This window comes from Stegodyphus dumicola, chromosome X1 (genome assembly GCF_044657685.1).
Source record: "Stegodyphus dumicola isolate Sdum_Otavi_A_Nest chromosome X1, ASM4465768v1".
NCBI lineage: Eukaryota > Metazoa > Arthropoda > Arachnida > Araneae > Eresidae > Stegodyphus > Stegodyphus dumicola.
Window position 1 is genome coordinate 27,350,155 of NC_140780.1, and position 26,316 is coordinate 27,376,470.

At 33.0% G+C, this 26,316-nt stretch overlaps 1 protein-coding gene across 1 annotated transcript in view; it reads left to right on the forward strand.

Moving 5' to 3' along the window:
* The first annotated feature begins 909 nt into the window (after nucleotides 1-909).
* The window catches only part of LOC118181498 (proton channel OtopLc-like), a 167,750-nt gene continuing 142,343 nt past the window's right edge, over nucleotides 910-26,316 (forward strand). The window contains exons 1-2 of the mRNA XM_035350655.2: nucleotides 910-1,055; nucleotides 2,724-2,821. Of these exons, the coding sequence (XP_035206546.1) occupies nucleotides 1,008-1,055; nucleotides 2,724-2,821 (146 nt within the window). The 5' untranslated portion in view covers nucleotides 910-1,007. The remainder of the gene's footprint in view (nucleotides 1,056-2,723; nucleotides 2,822-26,316) is intronic.

The window sequence follows — 26,316 nt, forward strand, 5'->3', positions numbered from 1 at the left end:
TATTTTGTTGTTTAATAGAACAATTGATGTTGAAGAAAACATTTAAATTCTTTATCTTTCAAAAATGGAGCTTTGCTTATTTAAATGAGGAAGAAAGCATGCAGCTATCTTGTTTAATAAAAGTTAATGAAAATGAATCAAACTGCAAAACTGAGTAAGGAAAAAATATAGTGTTTTTTAGAAGAGTCTGATGATTATTTATTATTATAATTATTATTCCGATTTGATCTTAAGCTTATTTTTATGAAATTATACATTTATGTGATGATTTCATTTTAAAATGAAAATAGATTGAAGAAGTGATAAATCTTTAAAGAGAAAATTAAAAAAAAAAAAAAAAAAAAACCCTCTCTTCATAATAGGAAAACTTGCCTTTTAACTAATTTTCAATGACAAAAATTAACTCACTATATCATTTACAGAAAGAAATGTTATAATTTATAAAAAGGCAAAAGCGATTTATGGAACTCGTGAAGTATAATAATGCTTACGAATATAAAAAATTATTTAATAGGAGGGACATCATGTGAAATTTTCATTCAGTTTCGCATTTAAATGTAATGTGAATTCCTTTGGTTACGTTAGATGAAAAAGAAAGTTTCCTTAGTAGGAAGGTCTCACTTTTGGGGGTTTACTGAAGCAATCGAATTTTTAATTATCTAATCCAATACAGTGGTTTCGCTACAGAATTCGAAACTGGAATAAAAAGGATGTATAAATACCCAACATATCTGTCGTTTTCGTTACATATACATAATTTAGCTAGTCTTAAATTGTAGTTATCTACTGAACCACTATAACTGCAGAAGGAGCGGACCCCCCAACAGAACGTATTTATTCTCTCTGTCATCTCTCCACATCACGTAATGGCAGATGAAATGCGCATGCTCAGCATACCTACTCACCCTATTCCACCCCCTCAAAGACATGAGATGGACTATGGTTTGTGGTTTCAAAGCTATTAGTGTTGGGCCCGGCTGGATATAGAGTGCTTCAAACATCTCCAAATGCCTGTCTTAAACCTTGATCTAGCTGATCTTGCAAGCTCTAATCCAGTAAGTGTTATTTTTTCATTTTGCATTTGTGTGTGATCTGAGGAGAGGTGCTCTTGGGCTTCCCATGATCCCCGGAAGCTGCGATGGCGATTGAACATGGGGTCATTACCCTGAACTATCAACACAGTGGCATGAGAAACTAATCAAAATTATAAATTTCATTAGAATCTGATTATTAACCTATATAAAGGAAATTTTCAATAATTGTTTATGAAATTTTATAAATTGTAGAGTTAAAAACTAAACATGTATTTTTTTATTGTTTATATTATTCTACATTTCAATTGCAAATATCGAGATCTACCTGCCAAAAAGAGCGTTTAAGAGCCACAGTGTTATAAGGAATAAACTTTGTAACACTGAACTGTTATAAGGAATAAACTGATGTCATAAAAATTGTTTTCTAATTTCAATGAGATTTGCTGTAGAATATGAAAGTTTTAAGGTAAATGCAATAGTTTCTATGTACAGCTCTTCAGATGCATTTCCAAACGAGAAAATTATTGCATTTTAACTTTACCTGTTATATATGACATGAATCAGAAGCCATGATCGATTTATATTAAGTTAATGTGAAAGAGTTGTTTAGAACTGTAGTAATAGATGACGTTAATTGAAGCTAGAAAGTATAACTATAAGACACTTCTGTTGTTAGAATTAGAAGGAACCTTTCATCAGAGTAAACTGAATATATCGTTATATTATCTTCTTAATTACAAAGAATTTTTACTTTAAAAATTTTAATAACTTTTTTATTTTATCTTTACCATATTAAAAAGTTGAAATGTAATTAACTTCGGGAAATTGTTTACTTACCATTTATGAAGATTTGTTTAGAAACTCCTACTATATTGTTTCCCTAGATTTAAAATGATGTTCGTACAGATCTTGCTTTAAGAATTAGAGTTACAGACTATTTTCATTTTTTAAAGATAGTTTTAATTAACTGTGATTAGAACAATAAGTATTTTAATAAAATGAATAAAGAAATATGTTTCTGTTATTTTGAGAAAGTTTGAGGTTTTAAGTTAATGTTTTTAACCTTTGCTTACATGCTTATATGGGAATGGGCTAAAGAGAAAAGTATTAATTTTATGTGTAAAACCAACGATCTAAAATTCCTTACTGATTGTCAAATCATTTTAAAATTCTCATATGCAGTTACGGTAAACTCGTATGCGTTTAAGAAAGAAATACAAAACAAGGGTGAAAAAAAGTCTGAAGTTTGTTTTTAAAATGTAGACCATAATTTGTGGAGAGAGAGCGAGAGAAAGAAAAGGAGAAAGAAAAGTGACAGAGAGAGGGAGAAGAAAAATGCATTAGCTACGAATTTTTGCGTTCGCAAAGAAGAGAAATAAAAACACAGGGCGGGAAAATTCACATCAATTGATTCAACATATAAAAACATACCTTTGACACTTGCATTTGTAGCGTAATAACTTCAAAGCTTGCTTTTCAGATTTTAAATATATTTTACATTTTCTCCACATCTGGTTCCTACACACACATTTCTTACACATCTGTAACGTATGTACTTATTTTGGTTTTACCTTTAAAATTACTTTCTAATGTAAGTTTGATTTTTAATATGATATAATATGCAAATCAGTTCCTTTTTGAGTCAGATATCAAGCAAAGTAAGTTTTATTATTATTATTATTTTTTCAGGCACTCGCGCAGAAAAAAGCTCTTATTTGCGTCGGATTAGGCATGGCCCAAGCTCGGGATTTCGAGATCGATATTCCTCCCTCCTCTATAGTCGAACGGTGAGTAACGTTTTTTATTGTTCTCCTCATCCTCTTTTATGTTGCTCATAAGTCACGCTTTTCTTCCCCCCAAAAGTAATTATCATTTAAGCTGGAATGCTAACAGTTTTAGTCAGACATAAATGATTAGAGGCTCAATATTCAACTTTACATATTTAAGCTATTCTGGTGACATATTTTTATTTTATTAATTACTTTACCAAGTGTTCTTATTTGTAATATTTTATCAATGAAATCTAAATGAATATAAGGTTTAGTAATTGGATGTTTGAGAGGATAATCAGATTTCGTGTTAACAATCTTAACATTCTGAGTTTTGTTTATTGTCTCGTAACTTATTTGCATTACTTATTCTAGTGTATAGAAGTAAATTATATTTTTCAAATGAAAGTTTTGTATAAAAAATCTGATGTGAATGACTTTCTTGTAAGGCATGACTTTCTTGTAAAGCATAATAAATAATACATATTTTTAGCTGCACGTCATTTGAACATATTTCCTTGAATTACTAACTTAACCGATTTCTCAAAGCAAACTCGAAAATGACATAAAACTTGCAAATTATGAAATTGAATAGCACTGTCAGTTTTTGTCGTACTAGAGTCAAACTTCTCCCAATTTTATGTCTTTATAACGAGTATAAAACTTTCCCAAATGTAAATATAGGAACTGGAAGACCGTTATCGTTATTTATCAAAATCAAATTTTTAGTTAGACTTCGTTATTTGTCAAAAATGAAATTTTTTTAAAGATTTGACATTGCCAAAACATGAATATTTTAGTCTTTTAAAACACTACTGTAACTGGAAGTATATGACTACCACCAACGATTGCGAAAATAAAGGTTTGGTAAGAACTTTTAAGCTGGTTAAGGGGAATGGTTGTACATATATATATATATATCTACACATACATATGTATCCAAAATTTCAAATTTCTACGGCTAATCGTCTATTATGAAATTTAGGTAAAATTTCAGTGTTCTATGGCTAATCGTTTTTGAGTTTATGAGAGAAACATACGTATGTATGTACATACAGGCGTCACCAAAAAGAGCCCATTTGATTTCTTTTTAAATCCATATTGCAATCCGTTATAGTAAAAACAGTCCTTTATTCGTTCAGTAAGTTCAGATGTCACGCCAAAAATTCGTTCAAATGGATTCGGGAACGATCGAAATGTATATTTCCGTTGAAATACGATACCCGAATTTTTTCGCAATTACAGTATTTTCTTTACTTCTCCCAAGGAAGTAAAAAAAAGAGAGAAATAAAATTTAAAGAATGATATTATTAAAAAATAATAGAAATTTAAATCCCAATTTTACCTATTTTATGCATAAAATCCTTTTTCCTCTTTGCCTTTAACTATCACTGGAACTGCAGTCCCATCAAATGAGGTATTATAAATGCAACAAACTTCCAGTGCTAGTTGCATCGTTAAAATATGAATAAAATGGTTTGAGAAAGGTTAGCCGTTTCTTCCTTCATTATTAAAAATAATATTATCAAAGATAGAATTTCAGATGCAGCAGTTTGTATATGTCTCAGTGAAATTTCCAAGGTACATTTATCAAAAACTAATATTTATATCGTATTTTAAGCTTTAGCATTACTCCATTTTTAAATCTTGCCTAGCATACCTTTTCCTAAAGTACTTACTTGTACTGTTTAGTGGAGCTATTAGTTTATGTTTGAAAGAAAATTCTATAGATGAGAACTTGTGGTATTAAACTTTTAGTAAAGGGATCTGTTTCAAGGTGTTAAATTTTGTCAAATTAAATATTGAAGTAAATAAAACTGACGTAGCAGAAAAGTGAATTTTTAACTTCCCGCAAAAAATCAAATTTATTATTAAGTTAACAAATTTTTAAGATTAAAATGTCAATATGGTAACATCATTGCAAATTAAATTATGTAAAATTGCAATTATGTATTATAAAATACTATTTTTAAACTTGGATTAAATTTATCCAGTTTGAGAATCAAAACGCAGATGTTTTGTAATATTATTTGGCAAAAATTAATCTTTTTTCTGAAGAATACATTTATTTTTAGAATGTTTAATTATAGAATTCGTAAGCAATGAGCATAAATGTTGAATCAGGGAAATTACACCCCTGCTCAAAAAATAAGCAGCAAAAGCAAAACACAGAATAAGACAAAAACTATTTAATGGATATGCGGGAAATTGATACTAGAGGTTGGCATTACTAGACCGCATAGCAAACAGCAAAGCAAAGACATACAAAACACAAACATTACGACCATCACATCGCGAGAGGACAAATAGGTCGGAAGAGTGCACAATGCTAATAACGGGTATGATATCCTCTAGCTGAAATGGATGCTTGACAACGGCGAGGCAAGCTGCCAATAGTGTTGTTGATCGCTTGTTGTTGCAGTAGCACCCATTCCTGTAATAAGACATGTCGAAGCTCGTGGAGGGTGCCTACCGGCACATTGCCACCTGCTATCCACAACATGTCCCACACATGTTGTATGGGATTCAGGTCCAGTCATCTAGTAGGCCACAATAGATGTGGAATGGTTTCATTCTTAGCCCCACTATAGCTCTATGCGTATGGGCGTTATCGTCCATAAATATCACGTCGGTATGCATTAACGCAGCGATAAAAAGACGAACAAGAAGATGTAGAATACTTTCGCGATATCGGAAGGGACCACCAAGAACTCGGTGCAGCCGTTCTTTGCTAGCCCAGCCCATACAAGTAAGCCTCCTCCTCTATAATTGTCTCTTTCGTCGGTATCTGGCGCCTGATAAGTTTGTCTCTTGCTCTCACCATATCATTGATCTTCGGGAATCGTTCTGAACGTTAAATCGAGACTAATCGGTAAACAGTAAATGGACTCGCTGTTTTGGTGTCCAGCTGCGATGTTCACGAGCCCAATTCAATAGCGCTCTGGCATACGATGGGGACAAAAGAACACAAACCACAGGTCGTAGGGCTTACAGTCCACTTTCGTGCAGTCTGCGAAACAGAGTTTGGCAGGATATAGACTATCCTGCAACAGCAGAGAGATGCGACGCCGGGTGTAAAGCTGTTATTGATCTACGGCGTTTTGCACACAGCAACAGGAAGCGACTGTCTGCCGTTGTAGTAATCCTCCGGTGTCCAAACCTACATCTTCTGCAGGGGTTTTGATTCCCTTGGTAATGATTTAGCAGACTACTGATGACAGCACGATGCACAATGCTGTAGCTCTCTCACAATAGGGGATTTCCTTGCACCAGCTTGCCCCTAAGCAAAAACGTTTTGAATTGTGCTTTCATCCTATTAAGACTCCTTATTAATGTATTTTACGTTTGAAAAGTCGCCTCGGTATCATTATTACTGCGAAAATATGAAGCATTAATTAAACATTTACATTAAAATCTTAAAACAATTTAAATTTCATCCTGTGCTAGGATACCGGTCGCTCACTACATAAGGCTTTTATGGTTTCTTCTATGTGTAAAGCGGATACGCGCGTTATTTACCCTTAGAAGGTCTCTTCGATCGTATTTCTCTTTTTAAATAGACAGCCCTTGAGCGTTTTACCATGGTTAATGACTGAATGAGACGACATACGAGTTCTGGTTCAGTAACACAGCATTTACTCTCCTCAGTTTTAGGCAAAAATGTTTTTTGCTCGTTTGTTTCTTTTACTCTTTCTCTAGGGGGGGGGCTTTGAAATGTGTCTCAGATAAATAGTTGTTGTATTAACTGATTGAATAATTAAGCAAATTCTTTGAATTAAATTATTTTAGAAAGAAAAATAATTAAAATTACAGAATTAATTAAATAAACAGAGAAATTTAAATTAGTTTTATTTTTGTACAGCTGATTTTTCTCTATTTATTTATATTCTTCTAATTAGTGAAAGTGAAATATAGAACGTTTAGGGTATTTATTAAAAATTTTGTTTACTTTATTGCTAGTGTTGCAGCTTCAGAAAAATTTCGCTTCAAAAACCTGCTGCACAAATTATGGTTTCATTATACATTTCCTCTGCATTTTTAGCTTACAAAATATTGCATGTAACATTTTGCTTGGACCTCTTCTTGTTAGATATGCAATTAGAAGTTGTGTTTTGATAAATATATATTCTTCGTTTGAACTTTAAATCACAGGTACATTGCTTCATTTAATTTATAATTTTTCTTATATCTTGTCTCTTCTCAATCAAAGTACATTTCGTTTTTTTTTCTACTGAACGATCATAATAACGGTATTTCTCGCAAGCTCAAAATTTAACTATTCTAACATACTAGCAACCGGGTACAGAACTTTCAAAGCTGTAGCTTTAAGCTAAATGCACTACAAATTCTAAATTTACAAAAGCACCCAGACATTTACACACAAGGTGTGCGATACACATTAGGTGATTCTCACTGCAGAGGACATTTAATTAAGAAAGTTAAGAAAGTTTTTGACTTTACTTAGTATTTTAAGCCCTAATATTCATTTCACGCACTTTGGTTTAATATTTCTCACCTGCAGTGAATTTCAGTTTGAAATGTGCTTGCTAGTTTAATCGATTATGAAAAACATATGTAAATGCCTTACCGAATTTCTAAGTGTCCGGCTGTTTATTCTAAATACATTTTATAAAATTATTTTAAATCATGACTTTAATAAAATGTATTTCTTAGGTAAAAATATGAGAGTTTTTAACTGCAGAAATTCTTGTCAATTGCCATTCAGAAATTCTTGTCAGTTGCTCTCAGTGTTTCTCTCAAACACTGAGAGTACGTAATAAATATTTACGTACGTAAATAAACACTGCTACCTACAAGAAGCAATATTTAGCTCTCTAAAAATAGATTAATGAGAAAGACGACAGGAGGAATAAACGCGAAGGAAAGGAATTGTACTATCAAGCGATCGCTGAGCTAATCGATACAATTCCCTTTCAGTTTACAAGTGAAATACGTGTAAGAAGCTTTATCATCGTTGTGTTCTCTTAGGTTCAGTCACTGGACATGATATATTCTGACAATTATTTAGAAAAATGAATATATTAAGACATTTATCTAAGTTCCAAAAGCTAAGTGTTATAAAAGTGGCAGATGATTTAAAGTTTAAGACTACCACAGATGCTCACGTTTGTAATACGAGTTGCATAAGAGATACAGGAACAGGTTTTAGGTTCTTAGATCCATTGTTGCTATCAATGATTCTCTTATCATTAAATGGTAAGTTAAGTGTATAAAAACAAGTAGCTTATTATCCACTATATGAAGATATAGACAAGGTGAAAGGATGCAGGAAGTACCGGTAACGTGAAGTTTTCAAATGCTTTTAACAGATTAAATACATTTAATGAATTTTATCAAGTAATTAGGAAATAGCAAATAAGATTACCCTCAATTATATTGAAATACTCGCATTACATTTATATGGCAATATCATAATGGGAAATTCAATCTTACATTGAAATTAAAGGTAAAATAAACTGTGTATTCTTTTGTTTTGGTTATGATTTTCTGTATCATGATATAAAATACACAAACTATTATGCTTGAGTATAATTTTAGCTCCTGTAAAAATGCTTTCAAAATTTTGAATGAAATAAATTGAATCCAATTCTTTATCTTTTGTTCCCTGAATAGATAATGAGAGTTTTATCTGTTATTATTTATGAATATTTTATTTTTGTCAAGGGAGCATCCGCAAGGTTTTAAATAACTCTTATATTATTATTGTACTAATAAATCGTTCTTGATTTCTTAAACGGATAGAAGATGCCAGTTTTATGAACGATTTCTACTACTGTCAAAAATCTGTGTAATAAATTCAATTTGTCAAAAATAGGAAAGTTTAATTTATTTATATTTCTTCTAGAAAAGAAATGGTTAAGTAGACCTGGTGGATATATATAGTACCTTGAACCAGAGATTTTTCAATGCTGTCTTGTACTTAGAGAAAACTTCAATATAATCAAGTTTTCTAAAATAGAAGGAAAAAGGCCGTAGAAAAATCAACCGCGAATAAGTTAAAATAAAACAAGTTTCGAAAGTGGGAACTTTTTATTGCACCACAAGCGGCTTTTTCAGTTATAAAATAAATAAAAAATTTAAAAAATATTGTTTGTATGGAACTTAATGAGAAGTTTCTAGCACACAACAATAGATAAAGTAGTGGCTTGGGGGATATTTATACCATTAATTACAGATTTAGTGCATAAAATATGGCTAAGTTTGTTATTTTCAGTCCTAAACCTATTTTTCCTTTTTTCTGCGATAGAAATATTTAACCCAAAGTCTTAAATTTAACATTTTTTAAAAGTTTCATAATGATGTTTTATAGTTTCTTCTTTTAAGTGAAATCCGAAGTCCTTTTTTAAAGTTTACTTTACATTCAGTCACATCTAATTTTTCAAATGCAAGGTGTGATTTTTAAAAGTCATCTTTCCCAGATACAAACAACATGAAAATAATTTCCAATTTATATATAGAAAATTGTTTACCCGAATTATATCTTTATGTTTTTAATAGATGAAAGTTAAAAACAAGATCACATTAAATTTATTTTGTGAGAAACATGCAGAATTTTTAATGCAAAACTTGTTCCGAAAGTTTTTTCACTTTTCCTAAAACGCAAACAACACCGAATAAAGTACTTAAGTTTTTGTTTGTACTGAGCGACTAGATTCTTAAGCATCCTTTGAATGTGCGATCTAGCATCTCTGCCATCAACTATTGGTCTTGGCCTCTGAGAAGACAGAATTTTCACTAACACACACTACGCTTTCGACAGTAACATATCTTCAGAAAATAATGTATCCTTATTTGCTGAAAGCAGTTAAATTGTGTTCGCATCGTATCATTGCAAGTTATCAAAAACTGCTTACCAATACCCTATACGAATCAATATAATATTTCTCATTCATGCTATTTCAGACTTTATCCTGAAATTCGTTAGAAGCCACGTATCATGTGGTTTAAGTGCCCGTTTCCTAAATTCAATTTTGGTTATAAGGTATTTCTCCCGCCTTCTTAGCATGCCTTCGTGGTGTAATGGTCAGCAAGCTGGGCGAGTATCGAAAGGTCCGTGGTTCGAGTCCCGGAGAGGTCATTGCTCATTTTTCACGTCTCCCGTTTCGAAATAACCTAATGTCTTAACACGGTAAGTAAACATTTCCTTAACAAAACTATGCCTCCGAGGAAAACATCATCTTTCTCTAAATCCTACTAAGATGAAATTAAAAATATTACTTATATTGCTATAAGTATCAAAAATTTAAACAGAAAACTGAAAAGGAGGCATATCGGAAATTAAAAAGGATGGATTCTTAATTAACCCTTTGCGGCACAGTGTGTCCGGTCTGTAAATACCTAAAAATTTCCTTCTGTACGCACAGAAAAATTGAATGAAAAAGGATTTATAGGTTACTCTGAACCTTCTTTATTTATAGTAGATGGCAGTTCAACACAAACCAGCCCAAGTTTTTAAGACCCTCATTTTTCAAAGAAATCTTCCAGATTTTTTTAGGGTATAAAAGGAATTGTTTGAGAAGGAATTTCTATGTTTTTTGCTGTATGGTAATCTCCTTATTCTATATTAGTTTTAAATTTTTACCTTGAAATCTTGCCTAAAATCAAACGGCGAACCCTAGGTGTGCCCAGACGGGGCTCACCGATAATCTAGGACAACTGAGAGTCTGTATTCTTTATTTCTCCGCATCTCATCGGTCAGTTCACTGACAACAATGCTCGTTTCAGTACTCTTTTCGAAGCTGTATTCAATCAGTGTGCCTAGTTTGGGCACACCCACAGAATTAAAAGATAAGTGCTATTTTCACAAAATTTTACTTGGTACTCCTCTAGGCCTAATAAGACTGCCTACCTTTATTTTATTTTATTTTTTTATCAAAACTCCAGTACCGGAAAGGGTTAAAAAAGATGGACGTTAACCATCATATTTTTCAGCCCCCTGTTTCATTACCCTCCCCATTCGCTTACTTCAAAAAATAGCATATGTAATGAACTAAACAAGTTGTTCTGGGTAGGAAAAAAAGGTAAATGTAATTTATTTTGGACCGCTTGGTTTAGCTAATTAATATTTATACTACAGTAGTCATCTGCTCTTCTTCCAACCTAAGCATCATCTGTTACTAGAATTTAGTTCAGCTGATATGAGTAAAGAACACTATCCCGAAATTGATCGGGAATCAGCCTAGGGTGACTGATTATTCTTCTATTTAAAAGCAGGATGATAATCAGTTAGGTACTGTCTATAGAAAAAATAATTTAGTTCACTAAGTGTTAAAAGTTGTTTGGGAACTCTACACTTCGTTGAGAACATAATGAAGTAATGTCTTTCTGTTTCTGCATGTAAATTCAACAGAGGTTTGGAATTTTGCTATACAAATTTGTGGCTCTGTTTAAAACGCTTGGTATCTGAAAGCATTCATTTCTGCAAAAGATGAGGAGATGTGCAAAAGGTCTCGGTAATAAACAAAACATTTTGCTATTGAATTTAGTAAAATAAAATATTTTTCCTTGCTTAAAGAATAATTTTTTTTTTCATGCCTAAATGAAAGAATAGAAATAAAATGCATTTCATTTTCGGTTCACATAAAACTAAACCTCCCTCAAATAAGTCTTAAATGTTTACTTCTAAATTCAGAGAATAACAAACAGTGTGCCTACTACTTTCATCTCCCAGAGTTTTTTCTTTCTTTCTTTTTATTTTATTTGAATGTCTCCTTCTTTGAATTTCATGGAAAGATAACAGAATTCCTTTGTCTTGAAAAATGCCCATTAAGTGAAGGTAGTAAAATGCGATATTCGTTAATTCTATTTTTGTTCTGTCATTCGATGGAAACTAACTTATGCTGCTGTAAAGAATTTATTTATTCTATCTAATCATTTATTTTATGTTACGGAGCTTTATTGTTATTTCTCCATTTACAGCTTCCCGCCAGAATGCTAACTTTAGTTCGCGTGTTTTCAAATGAGGTAGGATTTAAAGGAAGGTTTTAGATTGTTTAGACAGAGCGTGTTCCGCTTGCTGGAGGCCACGTTACTAGTTGAATTTCTACGATAGCAGCGTGTCTCTGCTTTCCTTTATTCTCGTCAATAGTGCTTGCCATAGCGGTGCAAGCTTGAGCCAACTTGTGCGTTAATCATTTCTGTGTAGCCTTTGGTTAATTTGTGACTTAGTTTTAGTTTAAATTTGGTTTTCTTAATTTTGAATTAAGCCATAAATGCTGGATGATTTTGTAAACAGAAGAATTACCTTCTGTTCAATTACCTGAGTTCTGAATAAAAGAGTTTTTTAACTTCTTTTACGTTTTTGTGGGATTAACTAAACGTAACGATAATTGGCTTAGATCTAATTGGAGTCCCGACTTAGTGCATGCTACCTAAGAGAGTGAGACTCTACACTGCTACACAAATAGACAGTCTACTATTCTTCTGTCGTTAGGAATAAATCAAATATAAGCCACTGGTATTACAGCATTAGCTGCTTTTTCATCGACGGGCTTTATGTCACATAAACTAAGGCTTCTCTAGATCAGCATTGCGTAAAAATTATTTGATGTCCATTAAAAGTTTAAAATTAAATGTTTTTTGCAATAGTTAGATAACTAGGGTTTTTATTTTCAGAAATAATATTATTTATTTGTTATGGCCCTTGTACAGCGTGTTTAAAAAGAGAAGCAGAGTATTTTACTCGTTTGGGAAATTTTTATTTCATGTAATGCGAAAATATGCCATGTTTAAATTGCTAAGACAAATTTGATATTTGTAATATGCCATGTTTATGCCATATTTAACTTGTTAATTGCTATGTAAAGCATTCAAATTCGACGTAGATACTCTCAGACAATGTATTAAATGCAAATGAATACGCGAATGCAGTTCTTCTTTTCTCTATCAGGCTACGTGTGATACATTTTTAATATTGAAGAAAATAAAAATTTGAGCAAATTAAGTATGCTTCTGTTTTTTGGGGGGAGGAGAACACCGTGTACATTTAATACAGTTTATGTCTCCTCATTTTTTTATTTTAAATTTCAGACGTTTGTTTTTAGATTACATTGTTTTCAAAAGTTATTTCGCTGTATTTCTTTAATATACAATGCGCTGTATTTTTTTAATAAGCAATGTGCTATAACTTTGTAAAATTACTTCTTTATTCAAGTGAGGTAACTGTGTAAAACTAAATGAAGGTGTCTCAAATTTCTTCGCTGATCAAAGGTGTTCATGACTGAAAATGTTCGAAAAATACAATCTGAGGCAGCTATAATTCCAACCATAATCGATAAATAAATATTTGAATTTCTTTCTTAATTTCATTCCTGTTTCAGTTGTTCATTTCTAATGTTTCGTTTTTTACAGATTGTTTTTTGATAGATATTTGTAAAGAGTATTTTCTTTAGAGTGATAGACGAGTGTGATGGCTGAGAATCAACAGGGAAGGACTTTAGGATACGTTTGGAACTAATTGGTCTCTTTTGCGAAGCAGCTCAGGTTCTTCAAAAATTGTTGTACGAATATTCAATTCATATATTATATATTGTTACAGATCAGCCTTAACAGCCTTCCTAAATTAAATAAAATTTAGCGATGTAATTAGAAATGAATAATTCTTTTACTTCGCCTCTGCCATCTTCTTTAACTCTCATACGTCTTTGGAGAGTATAATATGTAAATGGACAATTCTTTTCGTTTTTTCGTTGTATTATAATTTCGTTTTTCTCGTTACATTATAATTTCGTTTTCGTTTCGTTATATTATGATTTTGTTTTCGTATATATTATAATCGTTTCAGTTTACTTTTAAATTATATAATTTTGAAGGTAAAATTAGCATTAAATAAACAGTTGTATTTTATTGCAAAAATTCATTAAAACTATGTTACGTAAGTAACATCTATTTCATTTAAAAAATTTTGAAATGATAAATTTCTGAATAAGAATTTTCACAGGATTTATGAAAATTATGTTAATAATTAACAGTTTGTTGCATAAACAATCAATAATAAGGAATAAATGATGAATTATTTTATTTTACTCTCAATAATGCATACTGATTACTTAAAAGAGTTGTAAATATGCTGGAAATGAATACGTACTAGTGTAGCCTTTTTCTCTCTTTTTCCCGGTAAGAGTAGGTGATACTGGATCTGTTCCGAGGTTTTTTTTTTTACTTCGTTATCTCTGAGCGATAGCTTTAATGTAATTATTTCAATGTTCCTTACTATTTCCATATTACGGAAAATTTTCAAAACCGCTGTTGAATACTAGCTGCAGTCACTTAGCTGTGGCATATTTTAAAATAGGGATGCCTTATTCTATTCAGTTTAAGTACCGGAAACTTCTAACTGACTATTATTACTGTTTTAAACTAGTAAACCTCAGTAGGTTACTTTAACATGCTTTATAACATGCTTATACACGCTTCATTTATGTAGCGTTTATCACACATACAGACTTGAATTTGATACTTAATTGGTTATAAAAACCAAAAATATCTTTCATATCTACTACTGGCTTAGGGCTTTTAGATTACTAAATTGATACAAATGAAACAACTTTTGCTCTTTTCATTGTCATTCCAATAATTGATTAAATTATACCTAAGCACGTCTTATATAATTAGTCGGAAATTGAGCTGAATTAAATTACAATTACTAAAATGTGTGATACTATCCAAAACTAAGCATAAACATCTAAAATTTGTACTTGCAAACGGTATCAAAAGTGTGGCTTTGTAAAACAATTAGTAGTGATATTTGCAGAAAATATAATGCATTACATGCTAATTCTTATATGGATGTAATAAGTCGCATATAAGTCATTAAATGATAATTATTTGCCGTTAACAAGTGCATTAATTTTCAAGTACACTCTTTAGTTAAAATTCGAAATGGCTACTTACGGTATTGGAAACCGAAATGAAACCAAAATTACTTTTAAAATGCTTTATAAAATGTACCAAGGAATGACTAATATTCATTTCAGTAAATAGCTAAATAAGATCTTGAATTTTATCCTACCCTACATTTTTCCCCGATCTTTTCCTGCTATGGCAGAAACTCAGAAAAATAATTACTTTTACGTAAAATGGTACTTAAAAGATGTTATAGAGAAATCATTCAGTGAACACTTAATACATTTTTTCCGTAAATGAGTATTGAAAGCTATAGAAAAAGACTGATATTATTATTATAAATATTTATATAACTAGTATAGTAACTTATTCAAATGGCAACAGAGGGCAGCACGCGTAAAATGTTTAAGAACAAAACTGGTTTTGCTTAAAACTTTTGTGCCTTTTTTTGTATGGCAGAGGTTTTATTAAAAACTCCCTTCAAGAGATGTGTTATTTTATCGAGAGGAGCCGGTGTTGCATTTATATGCATTTCAGCAGTACCACTGAATAATGAAATCTAATCTTGTATTTTTTTCCGTTGCATAGTTATACACAAATTGCCTTAAAGTGTGAAAATGCAATTACTTTAAATTAATGCAAATTGAACTGAGGTATTCTAAGTGTAAAATAGTCTTTCCATTCAACGTACGCTTTTGGCTGTGAGGCCGTCAAATGTAGCAGTTGCGCACTCAGACTGTTAGAGCTGAAACTTAGGCAATTTTTATCTAACTTTCATTTGCAGTTATAAATACATTCTGGATACTTAACTTTGCATATGACGAACTATGGATAGAAGGGTAGCAAACATTTATATCGCTAGGCGTTAAATCAGCGTTTCTTAGACTAAGGTTCGGGACCCAAATGGCATAGCAAAGTGAAATTTTACGGTCACGAAAACTTAATTCAGATACTTGAAATTAAAGAAACTGCATTAATAAGACTTTTAAAGAAATAATATTAATTGACATTAATGAGATTAATCACCTGACATAAAAAATGCAAAAGGAATTTGTAGAAATTTCAGTTTTCACAAAAATCCTTGATTGAATTCTGAATCAGAGCTAGAGGCGAAAATCCCACTATTTCTGAAATGGCATTAAATGTTCTCTCATTCAGCACCACTTATTTATGTAAAACGACTTTTTAACACTTGTGGGGTCATTAGGTTTTTTTAAATTATACTTTCCGAGTAATTCAATGGTTCCTAAAACTTTTCTTTTGTGCAAATCACCCAGGTTTTCCACAGATCCCCTAAACGCAAAATCGTTGTATTACAGAAAATAAAATCTTTCAAAAAGCTGCCTTAATTGCCTTTTTCTCCATTGCATAACATCTTCTCGACTTTCCCGCAGTAATTTCAGCTAAGAGTCTTTCCGGCAATTCTGTACTATGTACATTTATAATAAATGACGCTATGATTTTTCTTGAACCTCCAGTCTTACGAGAAAATTCGACGAGTTATTAAATTCTGCAGCTACAGCAATTCCCTCACTAAAAGGACGACAGTGGTAATAATATATTTTATCCTTTTTTCAGGATATATATTATAAATAACTATATAGCTACTCATAGCCCAAGACGTAACGTACATATCCTGTACATATCCATAGCCCAAGGTCTTGTTTATTTCAGTGTTTGATGATTTTCTTTTCAAATAATCCTTTAAAAAATGTGCTCCATCGTTTTGGTGGAGGTAATTAACTAAGAGAATTTTTTGTGGTCCTTTTCTAACGAAATGATCTTTTCTGCGTTGGCTGATTTTCTGAAGCCAAGAAGTAAGATCATCTGCTATGCTTTTTGAAGTTTCGATTCTTCAATGGAGTAGCAAACTTGAATTACTGCACTTGGGTTTTTGAGATTGTCCATTATATTTATAATGCGATCGGTCTTAATATTTTCTTTTAAGGAAAGGTCTTCTATTGATTATTAATCTGAGGAGTAAGTTGCGGTACTCAACTCTCCGTCTTTATGCAATTGATCGTCTCGTCGTTCTTGCGGTGGTTGTCCTTTTGCAAGGTCCACTATGAAATGGTATGGAGACAATGATGTTCACCAAATGGACTAGCCTCCCACAGTCCAGACCTGAAGCCTATACAGAACATCTGGGACGAGTTGGATCGTCGAATAGATGCAATATCCAGCACTGGCAAAGAAACTTTCATGTCTTCTCCAATCCGAGTGAAAGAAATTACCAGTAACTGTCATACTAGGACTTGTAAGAAACATGCTCAGGAGGGCTGCCGCTTGTGGAGGCTCTACCAACTATTGAAATATAAATAAATTTTGCTTTCCTTTTCTTTCAAAGGTGTCCAAATACTTATTGGTAGACAGTGTATTCGTTTCTGAATACGAAGCTTGAATTTTATGTCTCTTTTTTGGTCAATTAGAAAACTTTTAGCTAGTTATGAATTCTGATAGCTATACAGTTATTTATAATTTTTGGACTACAACACTTTTTCATTTTACTTCCTTTTTCACTATCTTGGAAAGTTCCTGTAGGAAAAAAGTGCACAGCTTCTAACGCTATATTGACATCAAATAACTGATAATTTTTCATTTTCCAGAATTACATAAGGTTCAAGCTGTACAACCAAAAAACGTGATTAGTAATGGTTCATATGTCGCCCTCTTCCGTATATGTTATGTCGCCCCCTTCCGTACTACTGCTCATGAAGGGCAATTTCTGCTCTTAATGAATTTTTTAAAATATAAATTTCACTTTATTCCCCTTTTTGCATTTATCAACTAAATTTGCTTGAAATCCCTATCGGTATGGTGGTTAGTGCTCCTGGCTACTGTATCGTTCGTTGGGTTCGAGTTCGAATCCCGCAGAAAGTATGAATATTTAAAAATGTATAGTGACTTGCTGTATGGGGACACTCAAAATACACACAAACTACAAGGCCTTTCGAGTGGTTTGGTGGTAAGCTAAGACGGGTCAGAGACCCTCGGAACCGTCCTCCAGGATGCTCTTCATCAAAATTAGGGCAAAGTTGGCCAAAGTCATACTGTTACCTATCTATACGCAAGGCCCATGCTAATGGCAGATGCTCCTTGCCACGATAAATTTCGTGGATTTGTTCTGATTACGCCAGCCAAGTGAGATAAGCTACAACAACCATAGTAAATTGCTTCATATTCTGATGGTTATTTTATTTCGACCTACATGTATATGTTTCCAGCCACAGAAAAATCTCTTTTAGCCTAACATCATTATTATTTTTTTAAGCCATTTTGGTCTGCATTTATTTCTCGTATTTTTAACCTTCAATTTATTTATTCCCTTCATCTTTCAATTTTAATCATATGTTTATTTTTATATAAAAACGTACATATGAATGTATATCAAGAGAACTGTACTTGTAGTATTTAATCGCATTCTTCCATGCTTCTAGAGAACTATTTTTAAAATAAAAGCAGGTGCGCTTAAGATCAGTTTTCATTTTTTATATTTTATTGATTTTAATTTACTTCGTTTGCCATTCTAACCATCAACTATTCATATTTTGATTGAAACAAAGACTTTCTGCAATTAATAATAATGCTCAACGATTAAGAGGTAATGTCTCATTTTAGATACTCTTCTGCTGGTTCTTATGCCGATGAAACGATTAATTCTTATTAAAATGGAACTGAATTAGGCATTATTGGTTGAAATTTTTTTTTCAAATACATAGAATTCAATATAAAATCCAAACAACTAACTCATGTTATTTAACAGAATACTTTGCATTTCAACAACATCAGAAAATATAAATTACTACGTGTTGAAACAACGCAAATGAGAGAAAACAGTACACACACTTTTTAAACGGCAACATAATTTTACCTCTTTTGGCTACATTTTTGAAAACATGACATTTATTAACACTAAAAAAATAATAAAAACTCATTGTCCTAAAACGTGCTTGAGGAAAGATTACTACACAAAGCCCCTTTCATATATTTGTGTTGGAAAACGTTCTTGAAAATTAATGCCTACGCTTTTTTTCTTTGTCTGAAGATCTTGTATGTAAGACAACTTAAATAGGTGTTTAAGAAGGAAAGAAAATCTAATAGAAACCTACGTACACCTTGCGCAGATTGCCATTTGAATACGTAGACTTGATTATTCTAAATGGGAAAAATATAAAATGAATTAAGAAACAGAACATAAAAAAATGACTTTCTTTAATAAGACTCGATGAATTTCAATCATTTCATTTTCAGTCACTTTTCTAATTCTTTTTCTTCACAAATTACAAATTATACTTTCTTATTGTTCTTATCCTGAATTTTATTTAATTTTACCCGCTTCCCAATTAAAAAATGCATATATATCAGGAGGACTATACTGAACACCATGCATGATTTCAAGGACCCTAGGCCACTAAAGCCCTAGAAGGAGAAAAAGATGGCAGCTTGCCTTCATCATTGCAAAACGGGCCTAGCATCTAGCGTGTTAGTATCTGGTGCCATTAGGTACACATCTCGGTCACCTCTCAGTCACATAGGCAGTAATGTGCACAGCTGTCGTTACACTTCTAATGTGTTAAGGCTGTGCCCTAACTTTGATACTTTGATACAATCTTTCAACTCGATAATCCATGACCGCGTATTGTCCATGCTGTCCTGACCTTTCTCGATACACAGAGTTTTCGACTAGACTCGAAATGGACAAAATGTTCCCCGGATCTCTCACCCACTGGGAACATCTAATCATGGGGTACCGAGAGACAATTACGGCACAACTCTTCAGCCATTGCGATTGATGAACACTAGTACAGAGCTGAAGCCGCATGGAATGAATTATTCGTATCCGTGATTCAAGCTCAGTTCGACTCAGTGCCCAGCCGGATTACAGCGGTTGTTGCTACCAGAGGTGGCAGTTCTGTGAACCGAATTCTGCACGCTGTATACCCCAAGACACCAGCAAGTAACCACGTCTTCTCAAATTACACTCTATATGAACAGATTAAAAGTTCGCGCTATTTGCTTTTTGTCCTGGTGTAGCAATTTTATTTGCCAGCAAATAATTTTAAGATGCTCAAAACCCGGAGTAAAACTGGTATGACATTTTATGATTAAGTAGACTGTACGAACTTTTGAATGGTTGTGTTTAAGATGAACTAGCTACACTTAAGAGTTCCTGCCCTCCCCCCGATTTGAAGTGGCCAGACATTTACTATATACCATTCGGCCGGAGACAGCTTAAGCCCATCGACTCACCACAGAGACTCATCCTTTACGAGTGAGGATAAATAACACATGCAGGCAAATTTTACAGGAGAACTGAACAGCTATCAAGTTGGCATTCAAACTTCGTTAACTACTATACATCCGGAGAGGCACAGCTAAAACTATATTTGAGCATTTTGCAAACAAACAGAAAAAAAGATTTTTACTTTACATGGATTCTAAACAATTTATTTGTTGCTGTTTCCATTATTTTTAATAATGCCGTTCTAGTTAGGGAAATCTACTGCGATACTGATTGGCCCGGGTTCGACTCCTGGAGAAGGCATGTATGTTTGTAAATACAGTGTCTTGGGGGCACTCAAAACATATGGTGGGCCGAAATACCTCTCGATCCCCCCAACAATAGGATCTATCCCCCCATAGTGCTCTCCATTAAAACTGGAAGCGGAACTGAGCGGAGTTTCGTACTATCAGCTGTATGGTGCTCAAGGCTCTCGTCAACGACAATTAATCAAGATGGTAGTATTGCAATGTAGTGAACATTTACTATTATATATTTGGGGCGTTGACATTACTTTTCACACTGACACAATAAATTAATACTTTCTTCTTTTTAAAGCATTTTAATAGACGAAAACACACACAAACTACAAATACATACAGTAATTAAATAATACATCTTTAGAATTCAGCTGCCGACTCTCATTAGATATTCTTCTAAGTGCAGTCAGTATTACCATCTGTTGTCAGATGATTAACTGATTTTTGCCTGTTTCACCGTCGCTGGCTCACCAGCGGCCGAGCGGTAAAGTCGCTGAACACTGGTAGTTCTGTCCGAGGTTCGAATCCCGCGAACGGGCTGGCTGCATGGGCGTTTTCGTGGTTTTCCCCATGTGTAACGTGTATACGAGCCAGTTTCCCTTAGAAAGTCCTCCACGAAGGCATCCTTTCCCTTAGGCAGATAGCCCTCGAGGCTTTGCCATAATCACACACACCTGTTTCACCGTCCTGACATCCTGACGATTCTTTATTTTTGCAAGCTTCCGCTTTTTCTCCAAATGGCACAGCGCGTTTACGCAACAAGCACAGGGGATATCTTCGCCGGCTACTTCATCATACCTGAAAACAAGAAAGAGAGAAGGACAAGAAGTATATTTTTACACATTGTGTTGAACTGAATTTTTTTTTTCTATATACTTTTTCTTCGTTGCATAAATTTAACAACATTCGCAGCTACAACTTCAGTAAATCTTTCTTCACTTAAATAGAAAATATTGCGAGCAAAAAATCAAACTATTAATGAAACTTTCTAGAATATCTTAAAGTTTCTGGTTAAATTCTTCTAAAATTTTCTATGCATCTAAATTCACGAAAATTATATAATCGCTTTATTTTATTATCTTCAACTTCTTTTAATAAAGTCATAGACGTAGCTAATTTTTTACAAATGGAATATTTTCAATTTAAGAAACATTTTAAAAAGGGGATAGATGAAACGTAAAAACACGAAAAACAAACTTTATTCTTTATTTAATTCAAAAAAATTTTTTGCACAAGGTAAAAAATAAATATACGCAAGTTTCACTTCAGATTTTGATTGCAAATCATAACGAAAGAAATCAGTTAAAATACTGAATAATCAAAACGTTAAATTACAACTTTTTGCTTCAGCCTCCTTTCATAATTGTAATTTGAAAATCAGCTTTCATTTGTACGTAACGTTTATTTCTCTTCAGCGTCGTTACAATTTTATTTCTTCTTAGCGTAAAGAACTTCTTCTTCCACTTTCCTGTTAGCGTTTTAAATAGGTATCAGACTATTAAAACTTCTTTAAATTAACTTTTTCTTTTAATAGACGAAGACGCAAGCAAGCTATTAATACTTGTATTGTTTAAAATGCTATTTAATAGCCTATATTTTACATCTTTAGAATATAATCGGTAATGCCTTCAGTTATCTGACGATTATTTGACTTATTCCTACATATATAGAAAAATATGAGGTAAGTATTAAGTATTAAATTAGAATTATCGTTTCAAGATTTGTTAATTTTGATCTAACCAGTTATGTTATTTTATGTTAAATATCTTTACTGTCATTTCCTCTTTCCGTTTTCCTGCTGGAATGCTAATTTTTAGTCTCGCGCATTCAGATGACATAGAAAGAGACAGTACTTAAAGGAAGGTTTTAGATTGTTTAATCAGGGCGTGTTCCGCCTGCTGAAGATCACGTTACTAGTTACAATTTTACTATAGCAGTTTGCCTTTGGCGTTGCGTTATGCTGTCCAATAGTGTTTGTCACGCCGGTATAAGTTTTAGATAACATGCGAATTACTTATTTCTGTATAGCCTTAGTTTTAATTTGAATTTCTGTCATTTTGAATTATGATGTAAATGCTGGCTGGTTTAAAGGCACAAGAAGTGCCTACTGTTAAATTCTTTTGAGTTTATGAATAAAAGGGTCTTTTTCACCATTCTTATGTTCTGTTTCATCTTATACATAACGATAAGTCACTTACAAGTCTATTCAAAATTTTGCCACAAGTTACACTTAGTTGCAGGCACAGTCACTATAACATTAAAAAAGAAATAAAGAAATGCTTTCTTTGCTTTTCTTGAACTTGTTAGCATTTTCCCGTTTGGTTTTTAAAAATCTAGTACGGCTTTCTGTTTATAATTCAATCTCATAACTTGATCATTTTGCTCTGAGCTGTGATGAGTTGCTGAAATAATATAAAATTCATATGTACTTAGTGTATAGATTTTATTTATTTCCGTGCACTGAAGCGCCAACAAAGTTTTAAATCAGTTTACTACCCAGTAAATCTCTTACGAGAGCACAAAACTGCAAAAATACCATGAAGCATGGGTCCTTTATCTGGGAATATACTGTAGCTAATAAATATTATATTTCCATTAGAGAGATTCCATAATTTTGTCATATTCGGAAAGTGTAGGATTTCCGTGCTCCACATTGCATTCTATGCGTTCTATTCAAGCGATTTACGAGGCCACAGTAATATTCCAAATTCAGATGAGTGTTCCTTTAACCAAAATATGACATCTCTAGACTTGTGTTTCTGTGCAATTTCCAGTTAGAAGAGGCTAAACCGACGAGAATGAACTTAAGACATGAATGAGTTAATTCATCAGTATAGATTGGGACATACCATTCACCTATCAGAGACTTTTGCAGATGTAACGTGGGTCTCATTTTCTCCCCCTTAAACAAAGTCGATAGTCCTATGGATCCGCCGCAGTCCATACAGCTTTTAAAACATATAGAATCCTTTGTTTCATGCGATTATCTTTATACACATATCCTTCAATCTAGCCGATGCAATTGGACACGAAATTGACTAGAAAATTTTAATCTTTTCCGATAATTAAGTGTGCAATGGAGAAGTTTCCAAACACAGACGAGTTGGATTGACCTCTGCCACGCATTCTTTAGGTGTAATGGACTTAGACCTCGCCTTCTGAATCTTGTTCTCCTGCCACGTGAAATAACTCATGCCATGGTAAATGACGAGTTTTTCGTTTATCTTCTGGTTACCGTTGTATGTTTGTCTTCTTGAATTGGTTATGCGTAAAAATTCAAACTTTTTCTTTATCTCCGAAATGCTTATGACCCACCAACGAGCTTCAATAAGTGAACTGCATTAAAGATTGCATAAGCTGTTATAACTTGATATTCTCAGGACAGAAACAACTCCATAAGCTTCCAGGGCTAACTAAAGCTCTGCATCGCAGTGATGGACATAATCACCGACGTACATAAAAAGGCGTTATCCGTATTCTGCATGGGCTCATCTGCACCAGTTTGTCTGACCGAAGGATGTGCGTATATCTATACCTGTAAAGCAAGAAAATCGTACGAATTTATTTTTAATCCTTCATGGCTGGCAAACCTAGGAGATAAAGGACAAAAGGAAAAATTAAAAAAAAAAAAAAAAAAAAAAAAAAAAAAAACAATTTAAGTGATCGAAGAGACCGCCACCCCCCAAAAAAGAATATCATGTGACATTACAACTTTTCGTCAGAGAGCAGACCACAGTTTCACAGGATCAACCGTTGTTCTGAATCTTGCGTCTAGATGGTTTAGGAACCTGTCTTTGGCGACAGTCTTGAGCACCATACAGGTGACAGTACGACTTCGCTTAGTTTCGCCTACAATTTTGATGGAGAACACCACAAGGGGACGGGTCCAAGGGTTTACCACCTCTTCTTTCCCTACCATCAACCTCGCCATCAAACTTTCGGATCGCCATATATTTAGAGTGTCCACATGCCACAAAGGCGCTATACATTTACAAACATTCTGGAATAATTAAAAATTTGAAATTAATATCTATTTTAAAAATTAATTTTCTTTAATTCGCTCAGAGAAATCTGGAATAAATAAGCAAAAACAGCTTCATAAATAATAGCCGGAATTTGGCAGAAATATGGAAAAAAAAATCTGTAACCAAAACATATAATGTTGCTTGAACTTTTTTTTTAAAGAATTACTGAAAATTTACAAAATTTATAAAAACTGTCATAACAAAATGCCAGTATGGCAGCAGCCGGAAAAAATTGTCGTTCAGCTAAGCCCAAAGAAATTTCAGAAATAAAATCACTTTTCAAAATCAAAAACGAAAAATATATGAAGTTTTGATAATATCTGTAAAAAGCTAATGTCGGCCAATTAAAAGCCAACAATAGATAATGTAACGATAAAAAGTCAGAAATAATGAGTAAATATTTTCAAGTCCTTACCATACCCTGAAGTTGAAGGCTTTCAACGCTTTAACCGTTTACACCATTTTCTAATTTTTACTTTTTCCATTTGAAAATTTTAATCATAATAATAAGAAGTATTATTATCTAATTCAATGTTTTAAAATTAAAATCCCAATTACATTAACGTCACATTTTCCAGAAATAAGTTACAATTTAATCTATAATTTAAGCTAAAATTTATATTATAATAAAGTTTAATGATCTACGGGTAATTTATCTTGTCAGAAATAAAAAACACGCATGAGCTATTCAGAATATTTTTAGCATAAGATTCTACTTTTGAAAAATATTATTAAAAGTCTCTTTATCTCTTTTTTATCTTTTATATATTTTTTCAAATTAGTAAATTCGCAGGCCCCATATTATTTTTATTATACTATGCAATTCAAATACACTTTTTTGTTTCGTAATTTGGCATTCACTTGATTACTCTGTTTGGAGGTTCATCTAAACTCCATATACAGGCAAAATACTTTCATTTTTCATCTTTCATCTTTCATCTTTTCATACTTTTCATCTTTCCATACTTTTCATCTTTCTCCTTTTTCTCGCGGCCCACCAGCGGCCGAGCGGTAAAGACGCTGAATACGGGTAGTTCGGTCCGAGGTTCGAATCCCGCGAACGGGCTGGCTGCATGGGCGTTTTCGTGGTTTTCCCCATATGTAACGTGTATACGAGCCAGTTTCCCTTAGAAATTCCTCCACGAAGGCATCCATCCCTTTACGCAGATAGCCCTCGTGTGCTTTGCCGTAATTGAATAATCCTAATCCCAAACCCGTTTTTCTCGCGTGTATTTATTTGATTTTGTTTTAAATATTCATTTTGTGTACTGCTCTTATAATCACATAAAGCATATAACGCTACCTTATTAAGTAATTTTTAGAAAATTTCACGTAAATATTGACTACAGAGAAAAGAAATTTTTTTTTTTTTTTTTTTTTCTTTCCAAATTCTTATTTTGGTTTATATTAGGCCATTCATGCTGGCATTCAGTCTTCATCTTGTTAATTTGTTTTGTATATAAAAATTCTTTTTTCTTTTAAAACGACGTTGTTCTCTCAAATTGGCCATGTTAATATTGTTTTAGCTTTGGTAGTTTTTATAATTTTTAAGTAGTTTTTGCGCTTAAATTCAGGTACAAACAAGAGTATGCATATCGTCAGGAGGGAAACGGCTTAATGTAATTGACATCTCAAGAGCATCGTAGACATCCTCTATAGAGTTAAGGTCAGGGGATCTGGCTGGCCAATCCATGCGGGGAATTTCTCGCTTTCCAGCTAAACGTCGATCATCTGAGCCCTATGTGGGCGAGCGTTATCATCCATTAACAGGAAACAACTCTGCCCCTAAAAACCGAAGTAAGAGCTCCTTTCTACCTCACGGCAGTCAGGGAGCTCTTATCAAACACACGGAGGTGTGTGCGCCGTCCAACTTAATACCTGAGCAAATCATTACACCTCTACCACAACGATGAGCTTTTTCTTGATGAATGAGAGATGGTATTGTGTTCCAGGCTCTCTCCGGATGCAGGTACGCCGAGAATCAGTGTCCAGGCTGAATACCGATTCATTTATAAAAGGCAAGGTGCTCCACTGAGGTCTGATGCAAGGCGTATGCTGTTTGCATTAAGCAAAACGTGCTTT